The sequence below is a fragment of the Equus asinus genome, chromosome 21 (genome assembly GCF_041296235.1).
Source record: "Equus asinus isolate D_3611 breed Donkey chromosome 21, EquAss-T2T_v2, whole genome shotgun sequence".
Lineage (NCBI taxonomy): Eukaryota > Metazoa > Chordata > Mammalia > Perissodactyla > Equidae > Equus > Equus asinus.
Window position 1 is genome coordinate 11,852,919 of NC_091810.1, and position 19,580 is coordinate 11,872,498.

Sequence of the window (19,580 nt, forward strand, 5' to 3'; positions counted from 1 at the left end):
CCTGCCCCCACGAGAACCAGCATAACTGCCGCCCACAAACCTTCCTCAGCTTCCTCTTCGCACAAACCCCAGCTGAGCTAAAAAAAAACTCCCTTTAACACCTTCCCTCAAATATTTGCAGATAATTAATTCCCTGTTAATCAGTCTCTTGTACTCTGTAAACAAAGAGGGAGCATCTCCGGCCCCAGCAAATATATTTTCAAACGTGTCAGGAAGCAGAGTTAGGAGGCTGCTGCGGGACGGGCCACCTTGCCGGCAGCCTTGTGCCTGGAGCCAGCGATGCCCACAGCCAGGATGGAGCGGGCTTCAGCTCCCACAGCCACCGCCTCCAGCACCTCCAGCCCACCCCCTGCCTCCCACCCCACCCCCACGGCCACATCACTGCTTCTGCCTGCGGAGAAGGCCAAGGGGTTTCCAGTGAGTCACTGCCAGCAGCCAGTGACCGAGGGACCCTCGAGCAGGAGCCCGGTTTTCTCTGTGCTATATTCAGAACAGCACAGAAAGTCCGTCCTCTGGTGTCCCCACCTGCTCGGACATCCCGGCAGCTCCTCCACTTCTGCCGGCCCGCACCTCCCCTCCCTGCCCCTGCCGTGGACCCTGTCTTCTGACAGCTCCTGGTGACCCTCTCTGCTTCCAGCAGCCGTCCTGCCACTCCCTGCTCAAAGTCTTCCACGAGCTCCAAGTGTCTGCAGGGACTCATTACAGGGTCCCGAGCCTTGCAAGCCAGAGGCTCGCTCCTCTTCTATTCCTGCCGCTAAGCTCCAGGGCCCAGCTAAATCCTTGGGCCAGGATTTCTCCCTGAACAGGACATGAGCGTGTGACATCGTGTGTGTGTTTTTTGCCTGTAAGGTCTCCTCCGTCTGGAATGGTGTTTCTCACCCCTGGCCACACATTAGAATCACTCAGGGTGATTTTAAAAGTCTCAATGCCCCGGCCACACCCAGGACCAAAGAACCAGAGCCTCTATGAGAGAGGACCCGGGCATCAGTACTTTTCAAGGCTCCTCAGTAATTTCAATGGGCAGCCAAGGTGAGAACCTCAGCTCTCAATGATCAGTGCCTCTCTCTACACCCTTTCTTCTCCTGGCAAGCTCCTACTCACCCGACAAGACCCAGCCACCTTGCCAGCCCTCCAGACATTGGGGAAGCCTGTGTATGTCTGAGCACACCTTGGCACACCCGAGTCATAAGCCTTGTGGTTCCTCTGCTTCAGCCTAAATCCACATCACGTTCAAGGTCCACCTGACAGCTGCCCCAGCCGCAACCTTGGCCACCAGCCTCAGAGTTCACGTCCACTGTGCTAGGTCTCTCCATGAGGAGGAGATTCAGCAGCGCCCTGCCAGCGTGGATACGTTCATGTGGCTGCTCTGCTGTGGATATTTAAGACATTTCTGGTCTGATCTATTCTGGATCCCAACTCCTTCATTCATTCAACAAACACTAGTGATGCCGCTACTCTCTGCTCAGTCCTGGGCTCTGCACAGCAGATGAGAAGGTTGTGGGGGCAGAGGGAAGAGCTACCCCAGGACACAATAAGACACAGTCTCTGTTTGCCAGGAGCTGACTGCCTCCATCACAGAGGAACAGCTGCCAACAGGAGAATAAACACCATCGTGAGGCTGAGCACAAGGAGGGGCTGCTTAACTTTTCTGGGGAAGAGAGGTTACTCTGCCACTAGGATGACAGTGGCTGTGTCCGCGTTTCTCCCCGTAAGACACCTAACGCAGGGCTGGCAGACAATTAGGAACTTTAACCACTACTTACTCATGATGCCAGTCATAGCCTTCACATCAAAAATTATGAAAGAATATAGGGATGGCGAGACAGAAAGGCGACACGGTTATACCCAGAGACTCTATACAGTAGAAACGGTTGCGAAATGCTCTCTCAAATAATAACCCTGGAAGTACGGTGCGGCAGAGGATGAGATGGCCACTAGCACCGTCCATTCTCTGCTTCTTTCTTACGCACAGAACCCTGTTTTGTTGGGATCAGAAAATATGCTGGCAGCAAATCATCTTCCCTGCCTCCCTTGCAGCTGAGGGAGCCACGTGATGCAGTGCTGGCCAACGGGACGCAGCCGGCATCTGCCAGGGAGCTCCAAGAAAGGTCTGCTTTCCTAATAGGAGCCCAGCCCCGTAGTCTGCGCTGCTTCCCGCATCTCCTTCCTGCCTCTGCGTGCAGTCCAACGGCCCCCGCCTGGCACATGCGCTTTGGTGCAATGAGAATGGACTCCCTTGGCTGTACACCCTTGGAATCCTTCTCTCTAAAATGGGGCGGTAACGTTAACTGTTATGAGGAATTAGAGATGGTGCACAGAAAGTGCCTACTCCAGGGCCTGGCATGCAGTCAGCGCTCAGCAAACAGCAGGAATCATCATTCTCCTTGCTGGCAAGCTGTTCATACCCATGAGGTCATCCTGTACAATTCTAAGGTTAAAATAGAAAACAAAGTTAAATGAAATACTGAACTGCCCTGTGCACAGTCCCCAGGTGTGCTGAGAGACACAGGTAGGCTGCCACCACTGCACGTGGAGATTCCTGTGTGAACAATCAACACTGTAAGACAGCTGAGCAACGAGATCAACTTCAGATCAAGTTAGCATCAGATTTGTAGAAAGCCGTGTTTCTATCAACCGTATTCATGAAACCAGGTCGGGAGGCCTGTTCCTTTGTTAAAGCACTTTCGCATCTATGGCTTCATTCTGTCCTCGCAGCAGCCCTCCAGGCCTGACCAACGACCCGCCTGGACAGCAACGCCCACTTGAGAACCCAGAGCCCCTGACTCCCGGCCTCAGCTTCGCCGGTCCCACTCAGAGCCTTGGGGTCCCTGGATCAGGTACCAGCACGCCAGCTGGTCTGCACTGTGGCGGAAGGGGGTCTGGGAGGGGCCAACTGAAGGTGAAGAAGGTCCCCACTCTGTTGGGCCCTCCATGTGCCTCATCTCCCCACAATGCTCACTGCAGCCCAGCCTTTGGAGACGACAGCCCATGTGCAGACAAGAGGACTAGAGCTTGGAGTGGACCGTTACACCAGGTCCCCGAGACCACACAGCTGGGAAGCGCAGTCCCGTGGGGCCTTGGACCCTGGTGTGTTTGCGTCTGAGCCCTTTTGCTGTCGGAGCCGAAGGTCCCAGCAGCAGGCCTCTGACAACACACAAGAGCGCAGGATGACAACGTGACTACGACATGGAAGGTTTGGGCCAGGAGTGCACTGAGGCCATGGGCCCTTGAGCAGGTTTTTTAGCCCTGTGCTTTTAATCCTTCATGTACCTCCAAGTGGCACGACAAACGCCTTGACAGTCTCCTGTATATGCTTTATTTAAATTTGAAGCCGTGTTGGAAAGGATGACGTCTGCGTACGTCTCTGTGTGTATTCTTGCCTGGTGTGAACAGAGTGGCAGGCAATAAAGGAGGGCCGGCCGTAGAACCAGCAGATCCCTCCTCTCACTCACGCATTTTTCAGCAAGAAGGAAGCGAAGCACAGATCGCCCCGTGACCGCTTCTGCAGCCCGCACCAGACCCCGCGGGGACAGCCACTCACCCGCTGTGTCCTACTAAGTAAGGTGCGGTCGGCTCCATCTGTGGACAACAAAAGTCACACACGTTCACCTGGGTTCATTGTGGGAATGAAACATGCCCCTCAGACACTTGCCAGAGAGATTTCCAGTGAGTCGCTGGAAGAAACCCACAGACAAAGTAACTTAAAGCAGATGAACGTGGACAACGGGCTTCAAGTTACACTGAGAACGTCGCGGGGCTGTGCCTCAGCTTTAGCGCGATTCCGGAAACATCAAAGGGGGCTGCTGCTTTTCTCCCCTTACTCTAGAAAAGAAGCCTTTTAAAATTGTTTTTCAAATCTCCACAGTCAGACAAAATGAATAAGGCACAACAGTCACCTGCGCCCACAGATTTGGCCAAGGACATCTGATAAGAAGGGAATCGACGCCAAGATTCAAACCAGAGACTTTTTTCAGGATGTCCCTATTCATTCAGTTTGAAGATAATGACGAGGATTGCAACGAATTTTAATGGAGACGAATGCAATAGGAGAAAAATAATTCCTATCCTGGGCCTGCAAAGCAAAAAGTGCCCAACTCAATGATGACACAGCCCCCACAGGGAAAATCAGGACAATCCTCGAATGTTATTTCTCAGTCTCACAAATATTACTGGGACCATTCGCAAAGCACTAAAGAACATTGCAACCATAATAAGAAAGAATTTAGTCAATATTCTCAATTACGAGGATGCTTGCACATATCTGCTTAAAAAGGGCTTTCCGCATGAAAGGCCCCAGCGAGCTGTTTATGCCCACATTAGCAGCTCTCTGTACCCAGACAGCTTTCCCTCCTGGTTACAAGGCCTCCTGGTCCCATCACTGCTCCCCTCTCCCTCTTTCCAGCAACGTCACTTAATTATCTATTTTAAAATCAGATAAAACAGAAGCAACATTTCTGGATCCAGGCCAGGATGCTAGATTTCTGCACTGAAGCTGTGGGAACCCACCAGGCTGGGTCACAGGGAACTCTTCCTTCTAAAGACTGTTAGGCAAAAAACGGTCTAAGTTGGGAGCCTTCCTAGCCATGGAGAATGTCCCAGAAACAAGGAAGCTCGTACTGACTTAGGCAAGGACCACTGCATTTTGATGGTTATTGTGGATCTTGTTATATGACAAAGAATCAAAGACTTGGCCCGGGGACGTGTACGTACGTGTGTCTGCATACGTGTGCATGTGTGCGTGTGCATATTCGAGGTGTGTGGTTCGGGGCTTTCTTGGGACCAGTATGGCCTCCTGAGGCATGTTCCGTTCTCCTGGTCTGAAATGCTTTGTAAACCCCTCGGGGTCGTGCTGAGGTTTCAACCGCACTTGCACTGAGGACACGCTTCCATCTGGAGTCCCCTGGGAGAAAACCAGGGCCCATTTTGTACAGAAAGCGCTTTGTAAATGGAAGAGAGGATTACTTGGCCTGGGGCAAGTTATTCTGTAAACACATTCCAACTGGTTTTTCAGTTGAGCTTTCTAATCAGCCTGTATTCAACCCCAGACTCAACAGAAACTGCTGCTCAGACATATTTTTTGTTTACATAACCACATTTTTTTTTACTTAGAAACATCCCATGGAGAAAGTCTTTTCCCAGTTCCACTGCAGCAATCAGAAGAGGCTAACAGGAGGAAGAAGGATGGAGGTGAAATGGACTAGAAAGGAGGATCCCCAAATGGCCAGGCATCGGCCAGCAGCCCGGGCCCTGCCCGCAGCGGCCCTGGAGGTACTCACCGTGGTCGTGGGCGAACACCAGCAGCCCCAGCCCCACCAGCATCTGAGCCAGCTCATCATAGCGGCCGCAGTGTTCCCCAGCGCCATGGGACACAAAGATGAGGGCCCTGCGGACAAGAGGGCAGCTGGGTTAGGAAGGCAGGAGACCACGAGGCTGCAGCTTAAGCAGTATGGAGCTTTGCGACATCAGCCACGAGTCAGAGACTGAATCACAAACTAATGTGTTAGCGAGAGGGGGCTGGGCTTCAGGGTCACACAAGATGGAGCCCAAATCCTGGCTCTGCTGGGAGCTCTCAGGCAAAGGACCCAACCCACGAAGCTTCATTTCTTCGCCTGTAAAATACATCTCCCTCCAGGGGAGTTGGAGGGTCCCAGCACCTAATTTATGCTGAGCACCAGGCACAGTGCTGGCAGGTCCTCCATGGGTGATGGTTTCTGCCAAACCAGGCCACCTAGGTGGCCCAGCCCTTGCCAATCAGGGCACTCTGTGGCCGCGGCCACAGTGATTGGCTCAGGGACAGGCAAGTGACTCAAGGTAAGCCAACCAGGTCCAATTAGAGCTGACCCGAATTTTGGCTGGAGTAGCCAGCAGACATTTTCATTTCCCACCAGACTGGAGCCACGGAGGTTGTACAGCTAGAGTTGCCCCAACATCTGGCCAAGACTCAGGGTGAGGTGACCCAACAGAAGAGAGCCACGAGAAGGAGGGACACCAAGTCCTAATGGTGTTGTTGAACCCTGAATCCAGCTGGACCTGAAGCCAGCATTTCCCCCAAAACCTCGCCTTTTGTTGTGTTGTTGAGGTCAGTGGGTTTTCTGTTACCTCAGAAGAATCCTGACTGACATGCAGCTCTTTGCATCTTTGAGTGCAATAATTTTACTCCCATACTCATTCTTCCACAGGCTACTGGAAATTGTGTTATGTGTGCGCCTTTTATTCTCTTCCCCTCTTTCTCCACCTGGCAAACTCCTCCCCTTCCTTCAAGACCCAGCCTTAAGGTTCCTCTCCTCTGAGAAAGATTTTGTGTGTGTGAGGAAGACTGTCACTGAGCTGACATCTGTGTCAATCTTCCTCTATTTTACGTGGGATGCTGCCACAGCATGGCTTGACTAGCGGTGCCACGTCTGCAACCCGAGATCAGAACCTGTGAATCCTGGGCCGCTGAAGGGGAGCACATGAACTCAGCCACTACACCACTGGGCCGGCCCCTAAGAGAGATTTTACAACTTCCGGAAGGTTCTGTGAAGTCTCCTCTCTCCTCTGGGCTTCCGTAGCCCTCTTTAATCCCTCTGCTGCTGCAGGGCTGACAGCTGCTTTCTGCCTACCGCCACCAGGGGCTATAACCTTCCTGAGAACATGACGAGACTGCTCCCTCGCTGTGGCTTTAGTGGCCAGCACCATTTTGAACTCATGGTCGGCACTCTGCAAATGCTGTTTGAATGAATGAATGATGCAGGTTGTAAGATTTTAACATAAACAGCTATAATTCACACCCAAGATCTGTGCGGAAGAAGCCTCAGGAGCTGGAAGCAGAGCGTGCTGGGTGCTCGGTCCCAGGAAAGCCTTCCATGGGGCATGCCGCTCTGGGACGCAGACAGGAGTGGCCATCGCGCTGTGCCGCAGCCCAGCTTCTATGCTAGCCAGCAGCCCAGCAGTGGCAGGGCTAATGCGAGGGCACGGGGATTCTTAAATATACAATTGTCAAGACTCGTATTCTTAGCATAAGACCCTGGGGAGCTCCGCTCCCCTTCAGGCAAGGAGTGACTGCTGTGAGCCACACCCATCCACCCTCTGCCAATATGAGGAGGAGGACGACGACACAGCTGCTACTCCCTGAGCATTTGGTATGTGACAGTCCTGTTAAGTCCACATCCAAGATTTCTAACCCACATAATCGTTGCATGTTTCATCTTTGTTAGAGCTGAGAGTGAAGATCAGAGCAGTTAACTGCCCATCACAGAGCAGGTTGGCAAAGTGTAGATAAGAGCACATCCCCACCAGCCTTCAGGTCTCCAGCAGGCCACCAGTGGGCTCAGAATATAAGCCATGCTGTCGGGTGCCTGTCTTGCCGCTCCTGGCTATCCTGCTGCTCACCTCCCCGTCCTCACAAGGGGCCTCCAGCACCGCCCTTCCCACCTCGGGCTGTGGGCCTTGTGAGACCCTCTCCTCCGAGCGCTGGCCCCCAGATATCCCACGCTGCTCCTCATGCTCAGGGCTCAGGACAGACAGCACAGCTACCACCAGCCACACTGCGACTCTGTGTTGAGGCACAATTGCGGTGTCAGAAGCCTGTGTTCTCTCTGCAGCTCGTCCCCGGCGGCTGTCAGGACAGCACGGCCCTGGTTTGCTTCACCATGACACGTGCTGTATTCTTTGAGCAGAAAAGCACCAAGTACCAGCATTAACCTCATTTCCCTGTGGCATCTGTCTTCCCTGCCTTCTCCTAAAAATACAGGAGAAGCATTTCCCTCTCCTCACTGCTCCGTGGAATGCCCGGCCACCTCTGCTTGACCGGACATGGGTCCGGGCAGATCACACCTGCCCACCTGACGCTGCTGGCATCGGCTGCTGGCATCTCTCAGCTACTGGGGAGCGTGGCTGGAACTGCCACATGGTCATCGTCTCCCATCTGCAGAGGGGGCTGCCCTTCCAGATGGGCGGCTCAAGCACTTTAACATCCTTGGGGAATGTGGCAGCTGCTGGATTAATTCAGCCCACAGTAAATGCAGACAGACAAGTGATCAGGCCGACTCATGCAACAGTCAGCCTCTCACTGCCGGCAGGGGCCAACTCGGCAAAGGAGGAGGGCTTCAGGGATTCACTTAGCATCCAAACGAGTGGCACAGGCGTTGTCATCGTGCCTGGAATTGCCGGCACAAGTCCTCGAGGCCACCCCCGAGGCAGTATGTGGAAAAATACTTGGCCTCCTACTCTACAGAAATTTCTTCTAATCCAGTTCTGCCACACCCTGAACTCACCTGGAGAGCCTTCAAAAATGCTGAGGATGGCCCCACTCCCAGAGGAACATCTGGGTTTAACTGGTCTGGGGTGGGAAAAGCTCCCCGGTCATTCTGGTGTGTAGCGAGGTGGAGAAGCACCTGCTCTCATCACAGTGTGTGGCTCGGGTGACGATGCTGCTCAGATGCCACACGGAACTCACCAGCGGCGAGAAGGCAGCCATTCTGGCGTGGAGCCTTACAGCCACTCTGAGCCGCTTATCCCTGAGCAGCACCCCGTGTAAACCGCGGCTGCGTCTGTAGAGATGCAGCAGCTCCTGGAGCTTGCAGCTGCCCTCCCTTTGGGAACGAAGCAGACGGGTGTGGCCATCCCATCGCAGGGAGCAGAGGCTCCTGCAGCTCTTCTCTGCTCAGGTGGGGCCCACCTGTAGGCTCAGTCCCCTCCCCCCAGACCCAGGTCGGGCATCTCAGCAGACACACCTCTCACAACTGGCCTCACTCTGGTCTTAAGCTGATGCCGCCATCAGTGGCGTTCTCCTGAGTTCCTGGATTCAAGTATTGCCTGGACCCCAATTCTGAGCATCCATCTACCTCCTCTTCCCTACACTTACTTGTTCCCTGGACCTGAGTCTGTTTCGTAGAAACTTCATCTGGCAAACTGAAAATCAAATCATGTTAGCTCTGCTCTAAACCCTTCGGGCACTTCGTGCTGCAACAGAACAAGGCCTGCCCCTGCGGTGGCCTCCAGCCCCTTGCCTGTGCCATAGCCTGGTCCCTGGTGCTCAGATATGCCCATTGGGGCATGCCGGTAAATGTTTAACCCGGGGCGGGGGGTGATCCTGACTTTCAGTGTTGCCAGTTTCCAACGTGCAGATGCTCTCAGCATGGCTGATCCCCAGTTATTAACGCTCAGGTCGCGGGGCACAGACTTGAGAAGAGGTGCGACGATCGCCGGCTCGGCACACGCCTGGCCAGCCCATTCCCACCTTGGCGCCTCTGCACCTACTGAGGCTTCTGCCGGCAACCCTCCCTTCGCATGCTGGCTTTGGCGACCTGCGGCTCTCAGGCCTTTTCTGCCCACTTCAGCTGAAGCGTGTCTTTGGCACTCTCATCATCTGAAATTGGTATCCCTCCGCATGTTTTCTTTCCTCCCCCGAAGGCGTTCCACGAGGCAGAGCTCTCATCTGCCCTGCTTACTGCTATACTCTCCACTGAAAAAAATGCTGGCGCATAGTAGGAGCTTTGTAAGGATGTGTGGATGGACTGGATGGCACCTGGGGCCTGGATCCCTCTGGCCGCTACAGGCCCCACGTTTGGAGCTCAGGCCCAGGAGCAGGGGCCTCGGGAAGCCGCTGGCACTGGGGTTTTCCATTGCTTTATCCTCCCACCTGTCAGGACACCCCACCTCCCCTTGTCAGAGCTCCCTCCCTCCCCCCCCCACACACTTGCTGTAGGTGAAGCCACCGTCTAAACCCAAGCAGGGCTGTCCCCAGCTCCCAATGCTCCTCAGCACCCGGCCCACCCCTAGCTCCCCCACCCTTTGCCATGAACACACGGGGCAAGTCCTGAGCTGTGTAGTTTATGTCGGCTCTGTCTGGGGAAGGGGAAATCCTCCAGCACGAGGCTTCCTGATGCAACTTCCACAGTCACCCGGGCACCGCCTGGAACTTCTCTTTGGGGTTTCACAGGACACCATGATTCTATTTCTGCTCTGAAAACATGCAGCACTAAGGAACCATGATGTTGAGAACATTGCGTAAACAGCGCCATTGCTGGGAGGCCATGCACAGAGAGTGAGCCCTGAAGCCAGGACCACTTGGTTTGATTCCCAGCACAGCCATGCGTGACCCTGGGCAAGTCGCCTGGCTGCTCTGAGCCTGCACACACAGGATGGCGGCAACAGTGATCCCTCGACTGAGCTCGTCCAGAAATACTGACTCCAGGCTTTCCACGTGCCAGGCTCTGGGCACACAGAGAGGGACGAACAACACTGTCCCTCCCCTCACATGTAAGCATGTACCGTGAGAAGTGCCATGACACAAAGAGAGGGGACCACAGGGAGCTGTACTTGGACAGAAGGGAGTGGCCGGGGAAGGCCTCTCAGTGTGTTTAAGCTGAGAACTCCAGGCTGAGAGAGACACAATATCATGGGTGCAGATGACAGCCGTCCAGGTGCAGGGTCCCACCCGGGCCAGCACAGGTGTGCCTCTCCCAGGCACAGAAGGCAGGCCTGCGAGGTGAGGCGGCAGGGCCCGTGCTCTCTCTGTACAGAGGGCAGTACGGAGCATGGTAGTGACCTGCGCTGACTTACTGAAGCTTGCCTGGCTGCTGCGCACAACAGAACAGGGAGACAGGAGATGATGTTTGTCAAGGAACCTGGAGAGACAGGCGCTTAACAGGTGCCAAGGAAAGCGTTCCCTCCCTCCCTTGGCCTTCTGCCACCTCGACGAGGAACAGCAGCAGAAAATTAGCAGGGCCACTTATGCAGACAGGGCAATCCCCACAGGGCCAGAAATTAGGTTGCAGAAGAGGCTGGCAGAGATCTTTGTCCTGGAACTTCTTTAACGGCTGCAGTCAGTTGGGAGCCAGTCATTCCGGGAGAAGGCCTGGCTGTCAGGGGGAGGCCCAGCCCGGGAGCAGATGGCCTGCCTGGCATCCAGCCCCGGGAGGCGGGGCAGCTCCCAATAAAGCATATGCAGCCCTTGAGATGAACACGCTGCAGAACTTCTCAGAATTTATAAGCCATGTCCATGCCCAGGTTTGATGAAGTGCAATTTCTCCTCCAACAAAAAATTAATTCTCCCTTTATATTCTCTGCTTATTCATTGGTGAAGTGGCTAGCCCCTCTGGGTCTCAGTTTGCTCACCTGTAAAATGGGGATAATCCTAACACCCACAACCTCCGAGGGCATTGTGCGTGACTGAGAAAATGCACGTGGAGCACCGGGGGTCTTGCCGGCACAGAGAAAGCACTCCGTAACTGTCCACTGCGGAGCGGTTCTCTCTGATGCACAGATAGTCCAATGTAGTCGGGGGCCTGGGCTTACGCTCCAAGCTCCCCATGAGCTAGCTCCTGGATCTGAACAGTCCCAGTGTCCCTGAGACACTGGCACGTCTTCCCTGGGGCTTTGAGATGAAGTGAGAGAAGGCACATGAAAGTGCCCTGAAGGGCTCTGCAACTCAAGATTGGGGTCTCTGCCTTTCCAGCCATCCACCGCCTCGCTCACCACCTGGATGGCAAGGCCCATTCGTGGACCCACCCTGTGCAGGGACCCCTGGAAGGATGTGCAGGAAACAGGCCAGCAGCCACCACTATCTTGAAAGACAGACACCAGTGCTGGGATGAAAAGACTTCACTCCACCAAAGAGGCCCTCACTGGTTCCTACAGGACTCTGGGCTCGGCCAGGATCTGCTCCCACCTCCATCTGCACCTCTGTAGAGCGGGGCCCGCGACGCCTCCCTCACAAGGCCTTCGGGAGAATTAAATGAGTTGATATGGCGAAAGCCCTCAGCGCAGCCTGGCACCCAGCAGAAAGCAGTGGCCTCCTTCCTGTGTGCCTCTCCCAGCAGGGCCAGCCTTCATCAGAAAAGGAGCTGAAGGCCCACCTGAAGAACCGCCTGCTCATTTGATTAGGAGAAAGTCAGAAAGCTAAGGCTGTGTTGGAGGAAACTACTAGTCAGAGGGATACGGTGGATGTTCCTCCCCGTGGGCAGCAGCTACGGTGGTGAGGGGTGGTGAGGTGGGGTCCTCTGATCCAGACTGGGGAAGGAGCCTGACGATGTCCTCAAATGAAGGGGCGGGAGGGCGCCGCCCACCTCTTCCGGGGCAGTCTGTACTGTTACTTCTCGCTTATTTCCAAGGCATCCCACTCAGGCAGCTGGATGGCTTGCTTCCTCATCCACTTCCACCAGGCTCCTTACTGCCAAATTTTATGACTTGAAAAAATTCACCCGGCACGTCTGTCATCAGGCCTGTGAGTGGGACCATGGGGCTGAGTTGGACCCCTTTCCCATAACTATAACAGGAAGGCTCTGTTGGAATCCAAATTTAACTGTTTCCCCTCCTCTTTCAGAGTTTCAGGAGGACCTTGCTCCTCTCTCCCTGGCAGGGCTCCAGCAGCACGAATAGCGTGCAGAGGGACGGAAATAGAACGTAAACCTGTGAAGGGGTCTAAAATTTCATAGAAGGAACTAGAAATAGACTTCTCATTTGTACAACAGATCAATAATGCCTATTTCCCAGGGTCTTTGTGAGGACTGATTAAGGGAATTTATGGAAAATAACCCAGCAGGATGCTTGGTGCAGAGTCAGGCATTACATAATAGCCACCGCTAACAGCCGGTATTTACCGAGGCCAGAGACTGGTCTAAGCGTGTTCTGTGCTAACTCATTCAACCCTCACAACAACTTCACCAGGCGAGGATAGCTATTTTCTCCATTTTACACATGAGAAAAGTGAGAGGCTAACCAGCTTGCCTGAGGTCACACAGCAAAAGGTTTGAACCCAGCAGAATTTGAACCCAGTCAGGCTGGCTCAAAGATGTCTGCACTCCTGACCACGGTGTGATTACATAAGAAGAGGAAGATTCCACAGAATCATGTCACGGTGTGTGGTCAAGTGGTGTCCCAAAGCCCCCTTGCCCTGACCAGCTTATCCCTGTGGTCTCCCGCCCAGCCCACCCCTTCTCCAACCCTGGACCCCAATCCAAGAAGGACATCAACACACCACCTCTGGTTCCCCCACACAGCACCTCTGCCCGTGTCCCGTGATTTGGCACATGTTCCACTCATGCCCTCCACGAGGTCCTTCCCAGCTTCCAGGCTGAGGGAGCTGCTCCCTCCTGGGCCCTGTGACACTGCCTTCACATCTCTTTATCCAGCACTCATCGTAATCTATTGTAAGTAGATCACGTGTCCTTTGAGGACAAGGACCATGTTTTATTTATTCATCCTGGTGTCCCATGCCTAGCAGCTAGCCCGGCCTCTGTTCCATAAATGCTGAATGAACAAATGAATGAATGAATGAAGTGTCTCAGAGAAGGCAGAGACACCCGTGGGCTGGAACAGTCAAAGGAGCATCCTGGAGGCCTAGAGACCACTCCTGCAGCCCCTCCCACTCTTTTGAAAGCCGCTGATCCCCCTGTTAAACCCCCTTCCACTCCGCCGTCTGCAGCCCAGCCGATACCAACCCCTCAACAGAGGCGGGGACTGCTCTGGGCCCGAGGAAGGACAGAGTGCAGACAGCTGAGGAGGATCTGAAAGGAGCCACAGGAGGCAGGCGGGGAGCTGTGGCCGACTCAGGAGGCTGGAGGAGAGGAGGAGAGGAATCAGGTGGTTGAGAGGAGGGCGGGGACACACGACAGGAGGGGGAGGGAAGCTCTGCTGAGTGGGCACAGGGAGCGAGAGCACAGAGGACCCAGACTGGGGGGCAGAAGCGCTGACTGCATCCCCCAGGCTCGGAGGAGGTGACAAGGCAGAGGGACACAAACTCAAGGTTCAGGAACACGATGGGAATTAGACCAATCATCTCTAAACCCAACCCAATCTGAGTCTTTTTAAAAGGTGGAGCTTCAGGGGCTGGCCCCGTGGCCGAGTGGTTAAGTTCGCGCGCTCCGCTGCAGGCGGCCCAGTGTTTCGTTAGTTCGAATCCTGGGCGCGGACATGGCACTGCTCATCAGACCACGCTGAGGCAGCGTCCCACATGCCACAACTAGAAGAACCCACAACGAAGAATACACAACTATGTACCGGGGGGGGCTTTGGGGAGAAAAAGGAAAAAATAAAATCTTAAAAAAAAAAAAAAAAATAAAAGGTGGAGCTTCAATAGAGGCATTTTCTGAGGAGAAAAAATAAAAAATAATTTTTAAAAGGTCACAGTGGAAGCTTCCTCATGCATTCTTTCATTTAACATACCTTTCAAAATGTGCGCAACCCAAAACCCAGAACAACCTTTTTTTTTTTAAAGATTGGCACCTGAGCTAACAACTGTTGCCAATCTTCTTTTTGTTTTTTTCTGCTTTATCTCCCCAAATCCCCCCCATACATAGTTGTATATCTTAGTTGCAGGTCCTTCTAGTTGTGGCATGTGGGACGCCGCCTCAACGTGGCCTGACAAGCGGTGCCATGTCCGCGCCCAGGATCCAAACAAGCAAAACCCTGGGCCACCGCAGTGGAGCGTGTGAACTTAACCACTCGGCCACGGGGCCTGGCCCCCAGAACAGCTTTGCATCCAGCATGTTTTACCTCAAATGCTGCTGTCCACCCTCAAATTATATTTTTTTTATTATTATCATAAAGAACACTATAAAACAGAAGACCTTGGCTAGGCCAAGATAAGACGTTTGGTACAGATCATTAAAAGCAGATAAACCGACTGTGACCCTGATTAGCAACTACCGTGCTAACCGCCGTGGGGCACAGCAGCGCCCTGGGGGCCAGCCTGCACACACTCTCTGGGCTGGAATCCGGGTCTGCCCCTCACTGGCCACAGGCCTCAGACCAGTGTCTCAGTTTCCTTATCTGTAAAATGGGCACCAGTAACAGCCCCTCCCTCCCCGAGTCACAAGGACTGAGTCAGTGATGTGGAGCACTGAGCCTGGCGCCCAGCAGCTAGTGAGCGCCCAGTCCACATGAGCTCATGTTATCTTGCCAGGCGTGAGCTAAGTGTCACCGTTTCATGCCATTTTGAGAATTAAGGACACGGGCACAGAGATGTTAAATATTCAGCCAAAATCACACACATGCCAAACACTGAAGGAGGGAAATTTGATTCGAGGACCCTGTTTTTTAATCAGTAGATTAAATGGGGATGATCTCATGGGAGGGAAATTGGGGGGAGCTTTTCGTGTTCCCGAGGGGCAAGAAGGAGGGGTGATGGATTGTGAATAGCTTCTGTGCAGGACGGGTCTTCACAGAGGGCAGCAGTCACCTCATCAGCTGGAGGTTCCCTATGGAACACCTGCTTCTACTCTGCAGTCCTGAAATGAAGGCACTGCCTCTTTCACTCATTCATCACTGATTGACTAGACTCAGCACATGTCAAGGCATCTAAGGAGCCCACGAATAACCCACAGCACTGCCTCCCCACCCCACCCCTTCCCGCAGCCTCTTGCCATCCCCTGGATTGAATGCCTGGCCTTCCAGTTAGTGTCCCTAACTCAGCCCTGCACCCGTCTGCCTGCCGGCTTCCTGTAGGACCCCGGTCTAGGAGCCTGGACTCCTCCCATACATGTTGCCCCACTGCCCATTACCCCTGGACCCACCATGGGGACCAGAGCAGCTGCCTCCACTCTGATGTGACCCAGGGCTTATACAGGCTGGCTGGGAGAGGCCCTGGTCCTCCGTGACTCACGCCCACTTCTCTCTTCCCCACTGGAGAGCACGGTTGGGTCCCCAAAGTGCAGGCTTAGGGTGTGGCCAGCCGAATCCCTGGTGAGCCCTTCCCCCAGACCACCATGCTCCTAGAAACAGAAGACGCAGAAGACAGGTGCAAATGGAGGTCCCCGAGCTCCCGCCCACATTCCCGTGTTCTGAGATTTGCCTGTCATCACGAGTGCTTCTGGATCACTTGAGAGCTCATCCTGCACACCCTCCTGCCCCAGGCATTAGAGAGCCCTTTCTCTTTTTCTTGTTTGTCTGCGAGCCCCCTATTTTAAAGTACTCTGAGAAGAATCTGCAGCCCCCAGGGTAGCCACGGCCCAGCCACAGTTCAGACTTCATATCCTGATTATTCTGCACACTTGTCGTGGGTTCTTTTTGTGTTTATGTTGGAAGTGTCTGTGCATCTCTTAGCTACCCCACTATGCAAAAAAGGAGACATTATTATTTGCTGAGGTAGGTGCTTTACATGTTATGCTGTCGAATGAGCTGCTTGATTACCCCACCCCCAGCCTCCTCCCAGGACCAGGAGCAGGAGACTCAGTGCCAGCATGGGCCATTTATCCCAATACTGAGCTCTTGAGGCCGGGCGTTTCTTCCTCACCTTTTATGGAAATTCTCCGTGATGCAGCCGGCTCCCTTTGCATTTGTTCTGTCCTCATGGGAAGGGGAAGTATGGGTCCCTCTTCTAGAACATGCCCCATGCCAGCCCCTGGAAGCCACTCACTAGGCCAAACCTACGCATCTAGATCTCTCTCCGTGCAGACCTATACCCAGCGATCTGGCTTTCAGATACTTGGTTTAATCAACTCATTCACTTTATTTTTATCTCACAGACCAATGATACAACAGAAAAACATGGCCACTGCCCATAAACGTGTGTCTACAAGATTTGATGGAACGGGATTAGAGAAAACATAGAGTAATGGAAAGGAGAAGCTTTAAAAAGCAGCTCCTCCTGGTTCGAACCCTACCTTTGGTGTGAGAAAGTCACTCACAGCCTCAGGTGCCTTACCGATAAAAGAGGAATAAGAACCCCTGGCCTGCAGACGTGTTGGGAAGATTAAATGACAACGTTCTCACAAGGCTCAGCATTACACCTGCCCCGCAGTGCGTGGCTTCCTTTTCTCCTTACGTGCCGGACTGTATAAGCCAAGTCATCTGAGAACATGCAAAGGATGCTTGCACTTTGAAAGAATGCTCCAGACAACCATTTAGTTACATGGCAGGTCACCCCCTGGTTTTCTGGTCTGCGTATTCGGGTTTTCAAATACACAGGCCCGGGGGGCTTTCACTTGCACCTGTCTTCTACGTCTTCTGTTTCTGGGAGCATTGTGGTCTGGGGGAGGGGCTGCATATCTGACTCACAAATGTTGTGTATCTGACTCACAAAAAGCAGGCCCACGTGCCAAAAATGGGTGAGCCTAATTCCACCTGGCGGTCATGACTTGAAATATTTTACCTTGGGAGCAGTGATGATGGTTGTCAGCCTACCTAAATCTGAAGGAATTCTCCATTCGTCTGTCTGCGAGCCAGATGGAACTCTTCGCAGCTCCAACATGCTAATGATGGCTCCCGCCAGAGGAGCAAAGCAACCAGAGCAGAACCAGGTGTTCGGCAGGATGACAGCCGCCCTGGACCTCAGCTGGCTCAGCAGCTCTCCGTGCCACACTCGAGTCTCCGTCTGCAGCCCGTGTATGTCCACGGGGAGGGAGAGAAGAACCTGGCTGGCAGATTTGCACAAACTGCATGGTTTCGAGAACCCCACTTAGCATAACTCCTGATAAACCCAAGTTATCAAAACATTAGAAAAATAGGTAATGTGTGTGTAGCTTATAACACAAATATGATTTTATTTTAAAAATTACAACCACCACCTATTTTGAGCGCCTCTGTGGCACAGGCCAGGCTACGTGGTCTGTAGGCACAGTCTCACCCCCCCGACTGGAAGAGCTGCAGACCCCATGGAATCTTCTCAGATGTCAGTCTGGTCCCTCTTCCTAAGTGCCCGTTCTTACTTCACAGAAGCCACGTCTGCCTGGATCGTGGTGGAAGTTATCAGAAAGTTTCTAACTTTCTCATAGCAAGACTACCGCATACGAAGATGTTGCTGCGGCTCCTGAGAAGGCTCCTCGGCGGGCCGCGAGGCCTCCGCTCGCCCTTGCCGACCAACGTCCAGCGTTAGAATTTGGGAGGTGATTGTGAGGGTGCCTGCCCAGATATTTCAGTCCAGAGGAAGCAAAAGGTTTAGCACTATTTTAAGTAGCTACTAAGAATTATATTAAGAGGGAATAATTAATGTTCCTGGTGAACTTATGAAGTGAAAAAAGCTTGCCATCAAATCTCCATTTTTTACAATATGAAAAAAATGCACAGGCCCGTGACCACATACAGTTTATCTACGTTTGAAAAAGGAATGCCAGTCATTCTGAAAAATGGAAAAATACAGACAAACATAAAGAAAAAATAAAATCCATCTACAATCTCACCACCCAGCGATAATCATTATGAACATTATGGTAGATTTCCTTCCAGGTTCTTCCTTTCCATATATATTTAAATTTGTTTAGAATAATTATAATTTAACTGTAATCACACTACACGTTGCATTTTGGATCATGCTTTCAATTCCTTAGCATCTTTCCATGAGCAAGCTCCCCCGGGCAGAGCACCGTCCACTTCGGAGCTGCCGTGAGACCGAATGGGGAGATCATCCGAAAAAGCCCCCAGCACCGGGGAGGTGGCTGGGAAATGGTTAGATGACAAACAGGTGGCACTTAAGCCACTACCCCCACTCCTGAACTCAGCAGACATTACTAACCAATCACGGTTCCCTGTTCTGCTGAATCCCAGGAAGCCTCTGAGCCTTTTTTGGCGCCACAGTCTGGACGGCACGTATGATATTCCTGCGCTGGGCCCTGGTTTTGAAAAGGCAGATCTGAGCAGCTTCATTTCCCAGCGTCCGCCTGGGAGGATTTCTCCACTACCTGAGCGTCAAGCCTCCTGCCTTTGATGAATCTGCGGTTGGACCTTTTACAGTTAGCTTGAACCGTCACTAAATAGCATGTGGAGCTAATGCATGTGGGCTGCCATTCTCAGGGTCTGGCTTCACACCTCTGGCCAGGCGTCCAGCAGATGGGCGGCTTCCCTGATGTGTAACTAGTGACAGGGCAGAATTTAGTTCCAGACCAGGCCATCTTCATTCCCAGGCCGTCAAAAGAGTGTTATGACACAAGCCTCAGAACAGCAACATACTGAAGCCAAAGTGCCCCAGGACAAGTGTCACCCGTGTCTGGAGTTGTCTAGTCTTCTGAGCACTGAACCAGGGTAAAGCCCTCCCAGGATAAGGATAATTAAATTCCAATGTGGGCCTGCCCTGAAGTTATTCAACTAGAAAGTTACAAGACACAGCAAAGGTGCATTTCCACCGAAATGTGCAAAAGCAAATCCAGCATCAAGCAGCCTGAAACAGAGGGGAACAGACAGTTTGACACATTTTAACACCTAATTTATCACACCGCTAACATCTCTCTTTGGGCACTGACTGTATCCCCCTGGGCCACCAGCATGCCTGCCTTATCTAGCCTGCTAAGCCAAGAGGTTCTGGAAGGCGATGGCTTACCCACTCTGCAGAACCTCGTGGGAGCCTGCGATCGAGCGGTGTGTCTGCAGGCGGGGCTGGCAGAATAGAAGCATGCGATACCACGCTGTCACCAGGCACAGGAGGACATGTTGTACCACCCACATGCCTGTCACTGTGGGCTGCGTGACCATGTCAACATTCGCCCTCCCCCCCCCCCCCACTGTCCTTGTTTCTCTGCAGAGGACATGTCCAGGACTGCTCTCCACTCAGCTTCTGGCACGTTCATTCCTCGGTCTCTGCCAGCCTCTCCTTGGCTGGCTCCTCTCACTCCTCCATTCCATGTGGCTGTCCCCAAGAAGACCTGGGCACAGCAAAGCAAGGCCAA

At 53.2% G+C, this 19,580-nt stretch overlaps 1 protein-coding gene across 11 annotated transcripts in view; it reads right to left on the reverse strand.

Moving 5' to 3' along the window:
* MGLL (monoglyceride lipase) overlaps nucleotides 1-19,580 on the reverse strand; it is a 117,683-nt gene that overhangs the window by 71,223 nt on the left and 26,880 nt on the right. For all 11 annotated transcript variants that reach the window (XM_014846102.3, XM_014846104.3, XM_014846105.3 and 8 more), the window contains exon 3: nucleotides 5,277-5,383. In XM_014846102.3, the coding sequence (XP_014701588.1) occupies nucleotides 5,277-5,383 (107 nt within the window). The remainder of the gene's footprint in view (nucleotides 1-5,276; nucleotides 5,384-19,580) is intronic.